At 37.7% G+C, this 16,081-nt stretch overlaps 1 protein-coding gene across 4 annotated transcripts in view; it reads left to right on the top strand.

Annotated features, from left to right (window-relative positions):
* The first annotated feature begins 1,160 nt into the window (after positions 1-1,160).
* Positions 1,161-16,081, top strand: part of LOC135469048 (uncharacterized) — a 102,418-nt gene continuing 87,497 nt past the window's right edge. For 3 of the 4 annotated variants that reach the window (XR_010444278.1, XM_064747568.1, XM_064747567.1), the window contains exons 1-11: positions 1,161-1,205; positions 1,340-1,430; positions 2,317-2,437; positions 3,258-3,317; positions 3,627-3,686; positions 4,967-5,053; positions 5,571-5,613; positions 6,649-6,719; positions 9,751-9,810; positions 10,298-10,352; positions 12,116-12,205. Coding sequence is in view for 3 of the 4 variants with exons in the window: in XM_064747568.1 (XP_064603638.1) it covers positions 1,163-1,205; positions 1,340-1,430; positions 2,317-2,437; positions 3,258-3,317; positions 3,627-3,686; positions 4,967-5,053; positions 5,571-5,613; positions 6,649-6,719; positions 9,751-9,810; positions 10,298-10,352; positions 12,116-12,195 (771 nt within the window). In the remaining variant the exon portion in view is untranslated. The remainder of the gene's footprint in view (positions 1,206-1,339; positions 1,431-2,316; positions 2,438-3,257; positions 3,318-3,626; positions 3,687-4,966; positions 5,054-5,570; positions 5,614-6,648; positions 6,720-9,750; positions 9,811-10,297; positions 10,353-12,115; positions 12,206-16,081) is intronic. The other variant, XM_064747569.1, reaches the window with a different exon arrangement.

Genomic DNA, 16,081 nt, shown 5'->3' with positions numbered 1-16,081 from the left:
CTTGTGTCATTATTACAGTTAAGCAGTAGCAGGACATTGGTCAGTGGAAATGTGCATGCTTCCTAACCGATATCACACAAGGTGTGGCTGTTCAGTCCCAGCCTTGGCACGGAAATCTTTAAATTCCCTTACTCTCATGGGTTTTGTACTTTAATGAGAGCAAGCGCTCAGTGGCACTCAGCCTTCTGCACAGAAGATCTCTTGTCTTCCACCAGTAAATCAATCATGAGTTCATGAAGGTCTGGTTGAGACAGGGTGGGGGCTTTTGTGAACTAACATGGTTATGTGGTTTTATAGTATTTGCTAGACTGAATATACATCTTGCATAGTCGGTTGTTGGCCCTTTTGTACTGTAAAATCACGTCATTTAACCATGTTACTTGGCGCCAACCCCAATGACACCTTATGTCACCTAAACCAGCATGAACTTGCAAGACTCGTGAAAGGCCGATTCGGTTCATTGATATGGTTGCATAGGGTCTATCTCAGGTAGGAAATTTCGTCAATACCTTGCTAATGGCCTGTGGTTTACCCCAGGGATTCCATTCCCCTGCCCTTACAACTCATGGGCATTGTATTTAAGTGAAATATATGTGAGCAAGGTTGGCAGCATGGACTTATCAGAAGAAGACACAGTGTACAAAGACCCAGTAATACGAAAAATTGTTAATTATATATGAAGTAAAACCCTACATACATACATTCTTGAGCATGGTGTTTAACAATATAAAATTGTCAGTAAAATAAATATTACTGTTACTGGGCACCTGCTGCATCAGTCACCTGTCAGCTGGTCAGCCTGGAGTCCAGCTTAGTACTCGGCGAATTGGGGTGGTGGAAAAGTACATGCACCGGTATACTAATTCCACACAGTGTAAGTTGTTTTTCTTTCATCCCGTGTAAACAGCAGAACTACCGGTATGTTGATGTCTGAATTAACTAGTGATCAGAATTCGACATTTAATCGTTACTTTCTCACTCATTCTACTTGAGGCGATTATAGAAAAGATCTGGTGTTGGTATGGACGGTGTGCCATGCCGGGTGTCTGCTGGTAATAATGAAACTTGTGGTATCGGGTTGGCCAACACAGGTTTCAGCCATAAAAGCGCGTTCAGAGTTACCTCCCGTTAATCGCTCTTCAAAACAAACACCACAACAAACATGGCTTCCATCAGTTCAGACGAAATCCGAGCCAGTGTGCGAAGTAAGAAAACAGTTTGTACTCTTTAATAATAGCAGTTTTACTTTCACTTTTAATCCGAAGAAGCCTGGATAGCCGTATTTACTTTTCAAGCGCAATTTTTTGCGATTTCTTAAAGTTTGCTAATTGTATTTCAGAGATTTTGAAAGGGGCAGATTTGACTTCGTTGTCATCGAAGAAAGTTCGCCGCATGCTCGAAGAGCAGTATGACGCTGACTTCACGGACAGGTTTGTGTAGTATGGTGGTTATGACAAGAATTGCCAGAATTCTTGATCTGGATGAAACCGTGTTTATGTTAATGAAAATATTTGTGTGGGTGTGACATATTTGGCGGGAATAAATCGCCCTTACTGAACTGAAAGTAGGTAGCTACGTCATGTCACGTGGGTAAACATGGCCACATGGTTTGTGTCGGTATGGGCGAATGGCCTCGAGACAATTGTTACATTTGTTCTCCCTTCCTACGGATTCGTTTATAGAAATTTACAAGAGAAAATTCCAGATAGTTTAATACATTAAACCAGATTCTCTTCAGTATTATTGTCTGACTGTGAGCCACAACAGTAAGTGTTCACTTATGTATATAAAGGACTAAAGTTATGGTGTGTTCATACTGTTCAAAAAACTTTTTTTTACAACAGATATTTTTACTGGCTTCCAAAGTAATTTAATTGTAAATTGTAAAGTTACAGTTATGTTATGTTTTGAATCTATAACAATAGTTTTCCAACTGTCTTCCAGGTAGTAGATCCCGTCAGCCTTAACAAATAAGTAGTGATATTTTGAATGTGGTTATGCTGGGAAACTTATTAATCTAGCTATATGTAGGGCACTCATTGCCTTATTGTAACCCAGAAACTCCTTCAACATTACTGAAGTCAGGAGGTTTGTAAAGTATCTGTTGAAGGTCTGAGGTTTACTTAGTGCACCATAGTTTCCACCCTTAAACTCCAGTGCCTAAATACAGTAGTTAAACAGTTCTTTTAAATGCCATTTCTAATTATGTTAAAGCTGTTCAGCTTTGTAAATATTATGAGTGATGTGGTTTGATAATAAATTTATGAAGAAATTGTTGACTTGGACTTCTGTGTTTTCTCATTGGTTTGGTTTCAGGAAACAAGAAATAGATGATATTTTAATGAAAGCCATAAGTGAAGAAGAAGATAGCCAGAATAGTCAAGCGAGCAATGGGAAAAATTCAGAGTCTGAGGCATCATCGGAAAGTGAGGATGAGGTGAGAATTAATTCAAAGAATGGAGATTTGAAAAATCTAATTTCTGATTTTTCTTTCATAGGCTGATTACACAAAGCTATCTCTGGTTTAAATCAAAATTTGAATGCGCCTTTAAAGGTTATTATTAAAATTAAAATTTTGACTTCCTCATTAATGTTCTCTTCAGAGAATGTGGGTAAAAGTTTTGACTTCCAGTACCAATTATTAACCATGGTGCTGAGGTTTTAAATTTTGAAGTTAGTCAGAAATGGCTTTGTGGAATCACCCCCTGGTTCGGCTTTGTCTTTAATTTTAAATTTAATTATGTTTAGGTCAGGGACATGGTGTGGACAGTATGACCTATGGTAAATGTCCTAAAATGTCACTCAACAAAATGCATTTTTAGAGGCAGATAAATATCTTAAAATTTTAATTTTGGTGGGGAAATTTTATTTTTCCATAACGATGTCACCCTCCCTCCCAAGCAAACCTCACAACATCTTTCTGTGACCAGTAAAACTCTCATAATCACGCAAAATTTGCATCTTAGTTATGTGACGAAATTTAAGATTTAATTGAAGGTAAGTTAGCTTTTATATCAGAAATGTTTTTTTCTGGAATATGCCTGTGTTTCACTTCTCATTTTTTGAGGGTCCATTTGAGAAAGTACAGTACCAGCATGGTTGACTTTTGAAGTCTTGGCCACGATCAGACTCAAGCTTGATTCTGGGTCTTCTGCTTACAAGGGGAACATTCTAATCTTCTGCCCCCTCCCCTCCTCTTTCCTTCAGTTTGGTGTAAGTAAAATTATTGGTTTTAACATAGATTATCCAAATTGCAGATTGAGGTTGAGCCACCAAAGAAGAAGGCAAAGCCCAGTACTAAGTCAAAAGGCAAAAAGGTAATTGACAATAAATATATTTATTTAGAAACTGTGCTTTGTCTGTCTGAGTCCTGGCATCGTAAATTGTAAAGTGATACAGGTAGTTTGTCATTGCTTTTCGATGCATGTTACGAGTTATTTTTTAATTTTCTTTCTGACATTTTGCATGATACAAAATCCATTCTTTTGATGAACCTTCCTATGCCTCTTCATTTTTGTCATTATAATATTTTATTTGTAACATTTTTGGTTTGGAGCCCTGTGTGTAATGAATGTTGACTAGGGTATTTAATTATTTAAATGAATTTTTCTTGATGTGCTTTGCAGAGTTCTAAACCCATCACACCGCACAATACATCAGCAGACTTATCAGATGACGAAGCAGATGTAAGGATTGGTTGCATTTTAAGTTCATTAAAAGAAAAGACAACACAAAACCAAATGTACATGTATTGATAACATATCCTAAACAAAGTTTAAAAAGTGTACATTTTTATTTTTGTGATGTTGTATAACTAAGATGTCGCAGTTCAGAGTAAGCAAGAATTTGCACACCACAAAAAATCTTTCTTTGTCTTTGTTATCCTGGTTTCTCTAATTTGAGGTATCCCATGGCGTCGTGGGAATTTCATTTTATTTTTAGAGTTACCAAAGAGTTACATAAGAAAAAAAAGCCCAAAATCAAAAACTAAGGTTTTAATATGTGTTGCCTGTTTCTTTTAATAAGCTTAAATTTACATATTATCTCAAAGGACATTTGTCTTGACGTCAACATGAGATGCATAAGATTTTGCTATTTATGCATGTCATTAACAAAGCATGCCATTTTACTTGATTTCAGTGTTAATTAAAGTAAAATCACTGTTAACTATTCATTGTAGTTTCTATGAAAATTTAGCACTTAAATTTTATGTTAAAATTTTTGTATGGTAACTTTTTCTCTTGAGCTACTTTTTTTATATACGATATACCACTATGTTATATGTTCATATTCTATATGTTTCCCAGAGGAAACCTTAACACCTCAGCAGGCAGCTAATAAGCCTTCTGAGGCAAGCCTGCACTATCACATGGAGACCTGTGGCCAAGGAGGTTAGCACACCAGTGCTGCGCAATGACTCAGGAACGTCTCACAAATGCAGTCATTGTGAGTTTAAGTCCAGCTCATGCTGGTTTCTTCTCCAGTCATCTGTGGGAAGGTCTGTCAGCTACCTGTGGATGGTCGTGGGTTACCCCAGGGTTCTGCCCGGTTTCCTCCCACCATAATGCTAGGCAACGTCGTATAAATGAAATACTCTTAAGTACGGCATAAAACAACAATCAAATAAATCAAATAAATAATGTAAATGTACATGTATTGATACTCATCCACCCAGGTATGAATTATATCATATATATTAGTATATAGTATTAATTATACCATATATCAATTATACCACCATCATATGAGTGAGCAATTCTTGAGGATGGCTTTAAACAACAATCAATCCGCAAATAAACATGTAACTCCCAGTTCAGGCTGGCTTCCTGTCTGGTCATCCGCAGGATGATCTCTCAGTAACCTGCCGACGGTCGTGGGTTTCCCCAGGTTCTGGTCAGTTTTCATAAATCTTTACAATATTCTGGCCCATCATTCCATTTTTATAATATATTTATTGATGTTTAAGGTGGATGATGAAGAATTAGCTAAACAGTTACAAGAGGAAGAATCTGGTGGACGGAAATCCAGGCATCGATCAGTCAAAAAGTCTCCAGTAAGTGTCAAGGAAAGATTTGATAACTGCAATTCATACCAGTTTTAAACTTGTTTTTTTTATGTCCTATCATACATCAAATTCATATCTAGTTTAATACCAGTATTCTGGAAGAAATTATTATGAAACTTACATGATATATTTCCTTCGAAGGCTAACACGTGTTCTGTATATCAGCCAAAGAGAGACGCCATGCTGTTTCACTTTAAAATCTCTTGCTCATGGTGTGGCATATGTGTATGTGGTCATGCATATTTTATAAAAAAGAACAGCATGTTGTGATTGTTTTTACAGTTATGCACCAACGAATCATAATTCAAGACCAAATATTACATGTATGTGTACATATACCAATATCTGCAGAAATGGGTAGAAATAAGTGGGCTGCGGATTGACACTCTACCTTGAATATCTATGTACTTATTTAAATATGATATGACACTTTTCAGTGGTAAAATTTTCATTTCACAAGTTACTATGACACAGTTATTATTATTAACACATTTATATTTTTTAGGTTCAAAAGAAAAAGAAGAGGAAAGAAAAAACCCCAAGGAAAAGTAATAACTCTTTTTCTTTTGTGTGTGTTTGTTGGGGGTGGGGGGATCTAATCAATGGAGGGTCCCTTCCAGGGCAAGTAACCTATATTGCCTCAGTCCGTGTTACCAGTGAGGGTCATAGGTTCAAATTCAGCTGCTGCCAGCTTGGCTATGGCCTTGCATCAGGAGATTGTCAGAACACCTGCATGTTGTTGTGGTTTCCTCCACCCATAAACGTGGTAAACCTGATCGTGTGTGTAGAACTGATATATTCCTCGAAGAATACGGCATAAAATTATTCCACTTATACATTAAATTTGAAGATCTGTGTGTTTTTAGCTTTTTTTCATGAAACTGGAAATGGTGGTATCTTGCAATAAAATGAAGTTATTTGCAACTTAACAGTCAAAGTGTAACAGCTCTATTAAAGAATGTTGAATTTATATGTTTGAATGCAATTTTTTTTTTGCAAAAATCCCTCTTCAATGAGTTACAGTTACAGTTACCTTCAAGTGACTGAAATTGAAGTGTATCATATTTATTAACCGGTCCTGATAGCACAGTTGGTTGAGAGTCCGCTTCGGGAGCGGTAGATCCAGGGTCAATCCTGGGTCGAGTCTCACCTAAGACTTTAAAAGAGGGAGTTGTTACTTCCTCGCTTGGCTTTCAGCATGAAGAGGATAGTGCAGTGACTGGTTGACCCGTATCAGTGTAATGGCTTGGGCAAGGCGGCTTACTTGCGTTTGGTAAGGCGTCTCAGTGAAGCAGCACTAGATAAAAAAATTGGTGGAAATCCGTCCTGCAACAAGGAGGAACATTACATGTACTCTAAGGATTCCTTCGTCGTCATATGACTGAAAAATTGTTGAGTACGACATTCAACCCCAAGCACTCACTCACTCAAATTTATATATTTGCTTTACGCATAAATGTGCATATATGTATCTTTTTAATGATCATTAGTCTTTAATAGTAATATAATTTTTGAGTTTAGGGGCTTCCCCCGGAGTGTATACGTATGCATCAAGCTCTGTACCATGTATGTCTGTTTTCCAGCGGGGACGAGTACGTACAGTCAGCCGTGTGTGTTGTCTCCAGATCTAGCCACAATCATGGGCACAGATAGGGTGAGTCAATCAGCTGTCAGTAAACGTAGGTAAATGTAAACTATAAATAGTGCATGCAGTGGTTGCCATTAAAGAGACCAGAAGAGTGTGTCTCCTCGGTTTCTAAAAGTTAATTTCTGAAAAACAGGTGTCATGTTCTGAAACAAAGTCGTTCAAAGACATCATTCCGGAGACTTGGAATCAAACTTGGATTTGGGTTGGATCATGCCAAAGACTAAAACTGGTACTTGATGCTGAATTGCATGTTGCTCAGCGCTGAGAGGCTAGAGTGAGGAAACAAGACTGGTTGTCCCGGTGTCTTTACAGTGTAGCCTTGCTATAAGACGCCTCAGTGTAGTGCGCAGTCAGATATAACATGACCCAAATCTTGTCCCTCCAAAATCTGTGGTGCACTTTCATGTGAGAACAACTAAAACTACAAACTAATAAAGTTTTCCTAACGAGAAATATATGTGAATAACGCAACATCATTTGCTTCATTTCCTACAGTTGGTGTGTCTCCCAGGTGATATTTTAGGCTTAAGCTTTTTAATATCATGTGAGCATAAGCAAAAAGAAATGCATCAAGCGAGTTTGACTCTAAACCCATGTGTGATGTTGCTGTTGCAGCATTACTTCCGCATGTGGGCGACTTCGTCAGCAATGCAGAAACTGTGAAAGGCAAAACTCATAAAGGGAATAATATTTGTACACTTTCAGTAAATGCTGATAACTTTAATCAGATTATTGAATGGCTATAAAGCGAGGTGTGAAACTGCAGGAAGTAAGATTTGGCTTACCAGCATGCTGAGATGTGAGAGTTGAGATGAACTCACCCATATATTTGAGATTAGCTTTTTCCCCCCATTTAATACATTCATTTAGCATGACAAACGTTAAAATGGTGAATATTATTATTATTATTATGTTGTTCAGTAGCTATAACATGGTCACGTGATCGAGTTGACAGTCGTATACAGTCAGTCAATTTGAATCAGAGGCGTCTAAATTCTATGAATTCATTCTGATACAAGCAGACATGGATGAATTGGATATCTTATGCGTTTAGCATTTTCTGTTTAAAGTGAACGTAAAGCCTACCACTATATATACCTGGAAAAAATGATATAGGACACAGTTAATACAGAAAGTACATGTGTGTAAAAAATTCTGTAAAGCTTTGAAAGCAGAGAAAATGGAAGTTCAGCATAGGGCATATGGCACTGACGGAAAATTCACTCTGAGTAGCCATGTTGTGAAGCCCTTATAAACTTGGCCAATCACTAGCGCTGAAATCGTCACATGATTGGCTGTCACAGCTCTCTCGATTGTAAGATTAGTTTCTTGTAGTGGATAGATAAATACTGATGCAATAAATTGGATTTTGCAGGTAGCTTAAGTGTTAAGCTGATGCATTTTGAACTACACATTTATGAGCAAGGGACTGAGCACGACTGGCAGTGTCACAGTCTGTACATGTTGTCAACTTGTCAGGGTGAGCTGGCAAGAAAACTGCCTGAGGAGAGTCATAGCTTGACGAAAAATATTGTGACTTAGCATTATTTTTCCTTAGCAAGGCCAGATTTTTTATGAAACTATCTCCTCAAAATATGAAAGAAAGGATCTGTTATCAATCAGAAGGTCCTGCTAAGTTTGCTAAGTTCCTGAAGTCAGTGCAGCCAGCAAGTCCAAATGCGAACACCCTTGCAGGATGAGGACAAGCAGGACCGCTAAAATATGACGCTTTTGTCAACAGACATTGCCCTAACCGAGCGCCAAACTAAATGAAACATCGGCCCTTTGAACACGGAGCAGAGATATAACTGTTTGGTTGGTCATCAGATGTTTTGTTTTTTATTATTTTCTCATTGTCACATCGTTCAATGCCAATGGTACGGGAGAACTCCTAGGTTTGTGACGACACTCTAGATAGCTATAACATGGCAAAATGGCATCACCAAATGAGTGGCTGGGTCCTGACGATTGTTTACTATGTACTTTGTTGATAAACGGTGTAGAATTTTAAAATACTTTTAGAACATTTCAGGAATACTGCATTATTAATTTATTCAACTTCATTGGCTGACATTATGTTCGCTTTTAACAATAAAGTGGATGGAACTATGTTACTTGAATTCAGCTTGTGGAAATGTTTAACATTGACCTCTGAGAAGGAGTTCTGCTCAGGCCTGTGATTACGGGATACAAGGCTAGCTTTGCGGGATTTACTCGTAGGACGTTGCTGGAATGCTTGAATCCATAGGTATCAAAAAATCTCATGCATTTACAGTAAACTAACAAAAAGAAAGCATTTGAAAAAACACATTGTGCATTGATACAACTTGCTTAGTGTCAAAATCATAATCTGTAAGATAGACTTTTTACTGTAGCCCTACATACTGAATCCTGAGGTTATTTCATTTTGATGCACTCAGGAACTTGTCCCCAAAACGGCGCGCTGTAGCAAGGCTTAACTGTATAATGTGGCTGGATGGGGTGTCATGTCTGGTGTCTTCGGCATGATACTTCAGTGGCAGCAGCACTTTGGTGGCAGAGAAGACACAGTATATGTTCGCACTCCTCATCATATGACTGAAAAATTGTTAAGTACGGCATTAAATTCCAAGCATTCATTCATTCACTCAAAGACGTCATAGGGAATTTTTGCTCACCTGTTAATTTGGATATTGATAAAACTTTTGTGAAGTGCATTATGCAGAGTGTACTAAAACTGAAACAATTCTGACAGTAAGTACATGGTTTAGAGCAGAAAGAAAAGCTTGTGAAAATCTTGATGCTCAACACTCGTAATATGGTTCAAAAAGCCTAACTTAAGGAATTCAAATATTTCAGGCATTAAATTCTATTCAAAATGTGCTTTGGTGTGGTGATAAGGTGATAAAACATCCATTTTTTTTTTTTTTTTTTTGGAATTTAAACTTCCTGAAATCGGCACAATCTGATAACTGTGGAGATGTTAATTAATCTTCTCTAGACATATTTTTTGGCATCAGGTTCACACTGTTCAGGATTTATGTTTTTGACCTTTCAGATGGCCAGAAAAGATGTTGTGAAAAGGATGTGGGAAATTGTGAAAGAAAGAAAATTAGAGGTCAGTGTCTTCTGTACACTTTGGTAAAGGCCATGCATAGAGGGTATTACTGAGTGAACATTGAATACCGTAAATGTTGTTTGAGTGAGAGGATGAAATGACAATCCACAGGAACAATATTTATGGTATTTAGCCTTTATCATAGTATATTCTATTTATTATCTATGTTTTGACAATATCCTGATTTTCTGTACTTGAGGAAGTTCATGAAGTTGAGGCAATGTTTTGAGCTCAAGGCCTTCGCAGACTTGTGTGACGTGGTGTCTTGTTGCTCGACCGAGGAATGTTAAATTTGACTAGTCCTATGATAGTGTCATGCCACTGAGCATGGTTTGGAACGTCCTACAACAAACTGTTTTTTTTTTCAATGTCATGGCATCTGGGTATGAAATATTAAAATGCTATATCAAAAGTGATATCTGAGTGAAATCTCACTTTTATCAGTGACATTATATAAATAAAAAGGCCTTGTATTTTACCTTTGCAGGATCCCAAAAACAGACAATTTATGGTTTGTGATGAGGAATTATTTAAAGTCTTCGGTGAGTAAGATGTTAGAAATTGTAAGGGCTTGACATTGATGCTAGTCAAACCTCCGTGGCTGAGGGGGCTAGCATGCCAGCATGGCGCAGTGACCCAGGAGCCTCTCATCAATCCGCTCCCTATGAGTTCAAGTCCAGTTCCTGCTGGTTTCTTCTCTAGCAGTACCTGGGGAGGTCTTGCAGCAACCTGGAGATGATCGTGGGTTTTCCCTGGGGCTCTGCACACTTTCCTCCCAGCATCACGCTGGTCGCCATATAAATCAAATATTGTTGAGTACGGCATAAAACATCATTCAAATAAGTAAGTAAGCTGCTCTTGAACATCTTTTACATAAAATGTATTTCACAATTTCATGTTGTTTTAATCTGGTTATTACAGTATGCCAGATTAGCAGGTTTTTATGTTGTGCATTCATGACACCATCTGAATCAATCGAAACACGAGGATGTTGTTGCAAAAGTCATGCTCCTTGCAGTGCATGTTCCGCTCTCTTTGCTTGCCTTTATTCATTGTCACCATTTAATGAGCCCTCCGTAGCCAGGTGGCTAGTGTGCTAGTGTAGGAGAGTGACTCTGCAGCCTGTCACCAATATGGTCGCAGTGAGTTCAAGTCCAGCTCATGCTAGTTCCCTTTCCAGTTCAACCTGGTTATGGTCCTGGGGGTTTTCACCAGGCTCTGCTTGGTTCCTGGACGCTGTCGTATAAGTGAAATATTCTTGAGTACTATGTAAAACACCAATCAAATAAATAAATACATAAATAATAATTACCACCACCAAACAGACTTGAACTTTGGATCCTGTGTAAGGCTTGTAGGCTTGTTTAGGCTTAGCCTCACCACAGGTGTCCTAACACAGAATTATTTAATCAGCATTCGTCAATTGTTCGAGTTGTTGGTGGGAATCATGCTGTGCATACTTTGTGTGAAGAGAACGCACAGGTACATGTATAAAGTGTTACTAGAAAACAAAGGTTGAGGCACAGTGTAACATCATTGTGACATCACTTCCTGTTTCATCGCCATGATCCCAGCGACCTCGGCATTGTGCAAGATATCTGCACACAGTTTGTTATTGGTGGCAGTGATGTAAAGCAATGTAGGGTCTGTAAGGTTAGCTTACATTTACCTGCATTTACCCTGACACTCAATACTGCAGTATGACCTAGAGCATAGTTAGTTCAACAGTAAAGACAACTTGATCAATCAGTCTGTTGCCATGGTAGCCCATGATCTAGTTTCTGAAAATTCACATGTTTAGCAGAATAGAAATGGGAAGATGATGAACAGAACACTGTCAAAACATCTCAGTTCTGCGGAGCTTTCCAGCATGCCTTAGTTTCTCAGAGGATTGTTAACTGCTCTGGCACCCTTTGAAACTGTGAGAAATGTTGTGAGCTTAAACCAACCAGACACAAGTTGTTTCTGTAACCTGATTTCTGCTGATGTCATGCAGACACTGTTTTTGCCTTTTTAGTGAAATGAGTATTTGGTACATGGGACACATTATTGTGTTTCCAGTTTCTGTAAGATGGCGTTTCCTATGGCCAGGTACGAATTCCAGCTGAAAAGTTGATTTATAGAGCTACCAAGCACATCACAAGAAAATGGTTATGGCTGTTTAGATCTGTGTCATGCTCACTTCCGAAGTAACCTGGGTTATATTATATCAACTCTTTTCTTATAAAATATAGTTTTAAATGGTAATATTTATGTTATGTATAAAAGGCAGTAAGACCTGTAACACATTTCTTTTCTGTCTCAGGCAAGAAGAGGATTCGGACTTTTGGCATGATGAAATTTTTGAAATCACATATAAAAGATATGAAGGATATTGTTGAGTAGGAAGTGTTTGGTGAGTAAAATTCATTTCATCATTTGCTGAACATGAGTATCTGTAATATAACATTTGTTAGTTATCTGTAATAGAACATTTGTTAGTTATCTGTAATATAACATTTGTTAGTTATCTGTAATATAACATTTGTTAGTTATCTGTAATATAACATTTGTTAGTTTTCTGTAATATAATGTTTGTTAGTTTTCTGTATTATAATGTTTGTTAGTTATCTTTAATAGAACATTTGTTAGTTATCTGTAATAGAACATTTGTTAGTTATCTGTAATATAACATTTGTTAGTTATCTCTGACTTCTTTTCGTTGTGTCCTGCATACAGCTGTGGAAGCATGTCATGCGGCAGATTTCTGACACTTATGGCTTAAAACTTACAAAGTACAGATTATTGTCAGTGCAGTATACTTTTCCTCAAATCATAGAAGCTCACAGCTACTGTAGCTCTTCAGCCTTTGTGAACGAAGTCATGACATTGGCTCAAAAAAAAAAATATGGTGAAGAATAGTCTTTACGTCAAGCTCCTTGTAATTGAGCAAACATGTGAGCTGTACTTTGATAGCACGGCTCAATATTGTTCTTGTTTCATTCAGCATACATGTAGTAGTAATTGGGTAAATCTGATTTAATGAGAATCCTGAAGTCGTCAGTGTTGATGGGCACTTGGGTTATTTACCCTTGAATATTTCCTGCTGTAAAATTCAAAGAAATGAGGCTTATAGCACAATGTCTTGGCGTTTCAGCAACTTTGAAATTAATGATGTCAGTTTGACTTACGATGTAATGCATTGATTTGTGCAGAAGTTCAGCACACATGATGTACTGAAGTTCTAAACCATGACACCATTGGAACACTTAAATGTCCCTTTTTGAGTGCTTACAATCATTCTGGAAGACCATTTTACTTGAGAAATTACATTTGCACATAAGTCAAACAGTCTAATTTGTTCTTGTTACATTTATACACACAGATACATATTTGGCATGACCTGGCTTGTAACAACGTGTATGGTTTAACACTATACTTGTCTTCTGATGACGTAAAAAGTCTGTGTGAAGTAACACATTGAATGTAGTCATGCCCCAGAAGATCAGAATAGATTTTGGTTCACATTAAATCATAAAACTAGTTGTTACCAATGTATCAAGAATGGGCCTGCTTTATACTTTGTGCATTCCCTCATACAATGTCATGACATGAATTCGTGGACTGAACGCATTGCCATAAAGTGTTAGTGCCAGGTGATGTCACAGTGTGTAGTGACATCATGTATGAATTGTGGTGCAATGACCATGACAATGCTGAACCAGATTGGAAATATGAAGGTCTATATACATATATATATATATATATATATATATATATATATATATATATATAATGTCTCAGTAAATACGAATCACTTTGAGGGTTTATATACAATTATGATTACATTACGCACTGAAGTTTTCGTTGATAAGGCCTGTGTTCTTCAGTAGAAGCAGGAAATTAACTTTTTCCTTCTGTTGTATAGACATGAATATGTTTAAGTACATTCTGTCTGTGTGTCTGATTTTTGGGCTATTGGGTCAGCATGGGCCATTGGGTCCACATGGCCATTGGGTCCACATGGCCATTGGGTCAACATGGGCCATTGGGTCAACATGGGCCTTTTATTTAGCGATTGGTCTGAGTGCAAGACAGAACTTATATGTCAATCATATACATGTGATGTCGCAACTGTTGCAAATTTGAGCTTGTTTACCCTCACAGTTATGTAAAATTAGGAATTGTACATGTAGCACTACAAGGCCAGTTTAGCTCTTTTGATTAAGTAGTGGAAAATTTTATGGCATTCTATACCAGAGTAATTATGGTGTCATATCATTGGACGATAAATTCTCTAACAAAGGGCTGTGATTCTTGAAGAGTGTAATGTTTATCATGTGGCAGAGTTGTCTCCCATGAATTGAATGGGTTTTTTTCCCCTTCTAGTGTATTGTATGGTAGTGTTTCTGGATATTGACCTTTAGAAAAGTTGAAAATGCTCTTTGTGGAAATTTAAGCTTGAATATCATATTCAGTGTATTATATAACCAGATAGGAAATAGCAACAGATGCGCAAGTTGGTACGTCACACATGTTTAGGATCGTTAGTAAATTGCCAAGAGTGTGTGGTTTACCCCAGGCACTCTGATTTCCTCCACCCATAAAGCTGAAACATTAAATAAGTGAAACATTCTTGGGTATAATGCCAAACAACAATCAGTCAATCGACCAATCAGTACATGTGGGTGTGATTTTATGATGCTGATATCATTAATTTATTTATTATTTGATTGGTCTTTTACGCAGTACTTAAGAATACTTCACTTTTATGACCGCGGCCAGTTGATGTCATTAATCATGGTAACTGAGTTAGTGAAATTCTAACAGTTATCATGTGTGATTGCTGCAGAAGGCTGCAGAAAGTATCAAAGGACCACCGGTTTCTGGACAGTCAGCTGTCATCAGCCGTCACATGCTACTGTATGTATATGTACACATCAGTGTTATTGACTTTAGCATTATTGAAGTTTCCTGTCTGTTTTATGCATGAAGCAGTAACTACTGCAGAAATATTTTATCTGTCAGGTTTATGGACACAGTTTAGTGCGGACATCGAGGCCAATTCTTGGAATTTCATCTAGAGATAGAATAATGTATTACACATGCCCGGGCCTCGGTTGTAATAAAAGAATTGAAAAATGCCCCCAAGTAGTGTTAACGTCAGTGATTGATTGCAGGTAACAAATGTCAGAGAAAGCCTATAAAACACAGGTGATAAATGGACAGCAGGTTATTGGAGCAGAGTTTGGTTCAATTCCAGACATGCAGTTTCTGACTTAATATTGAAATTGAAAAAGCAGGGTTTTTTTTAATTTTGGATCTTAAAATCACAGATATGCCTGTTGGTGTTAGTGTATGTGAAGGCAGATCTAGTAGAATTAGGGACTTGGGCTACCACAAACTTAACATTGTAAAACTGTTTTAAAGTTTCAGCAAGAAAAATAAATGCCTGCAAAAATAGCTACGGGGAACTAGGAATGCTCTAGTGCTCCTTGATTACTGTGGTGTGAGGGTCATCATAATTTTTATGCAGGGATAGTTTTACATACTTTGCATATTGAATTAGGATAAGTAAAGGCATGCAGGTATTCTTATTGGCCCATTGTTAATCCAGTCATACCTGTGGGTTATTATATTACCTGACATGGCCCATGTAATTTGTATACATATGTCACACCAGAAGTTACATTACCCGGCTCATCCCTTTACCCAGGTGTATTGGGCGTTCACTTCACGGCCAGCTCTATATCTGCACGGCTGTTACTTTGATAGCCTTGTGCATTTGAAATGCTGACATTTGATGGGTGGTTGGCTTTGTACCCCTCCCCACTCCCCTGTTGTAATGTGTTAGAAGGAGATAGTGTGAGGCTCGGGGAAATGCTGGTCTTTCTAGTGTTTAGAGAGGACAGACTATATATCCACTGTTTAATTTTTGATGGGTCGTTTGATGTAGCCTAGTGCAGGTCTCTTATCTCGTTGTAGCTCATGTCATTATCGACTTGTGAAGAAACTTGTCACCGCGACACATGGCACAACTGGTAACTATATTGTCTCAGCAGAGTCCCCAGTTTTCTTGAAGACTCCACATAGGGCTTACTTCTAAATGCTGGTCATTTTTACCTGTACTGCTAAATCAATGACTCGTTGAAAGGTATAGCTATGCAGAGCACATCAGTATTGATTAATTAGAACATCAATCTTTTAGCCAGGTATTTAGCTCCTCTCCCTTTTGACAGGACCACCTGTCACTAATGACAATTTTTCCTTGCCCTAAAAGAGAGAAAAAAAA

The sequence above is a fragment of the Liolophura sinensis genome, chromosome 6 (genome assembly GCF_032854445.1).
Source record: "Liolophura sinensis isolate JHLJ2023 chromosome 6, CUHK_Ljap_v2, whole genome shotgun sequence".
NCBI classification, from domain to species: Eukaryota; Metazoa; Mollusca; class Polyplacophora; order Chitonida; family Chitonidae; genus Liolophura; species Liolophura sinensis.
The sequence above is the reverse complement of the archived record's forward strand: the minus strand, read 5'-3'. Positions and strand labels throughout refer to the sequence as shown.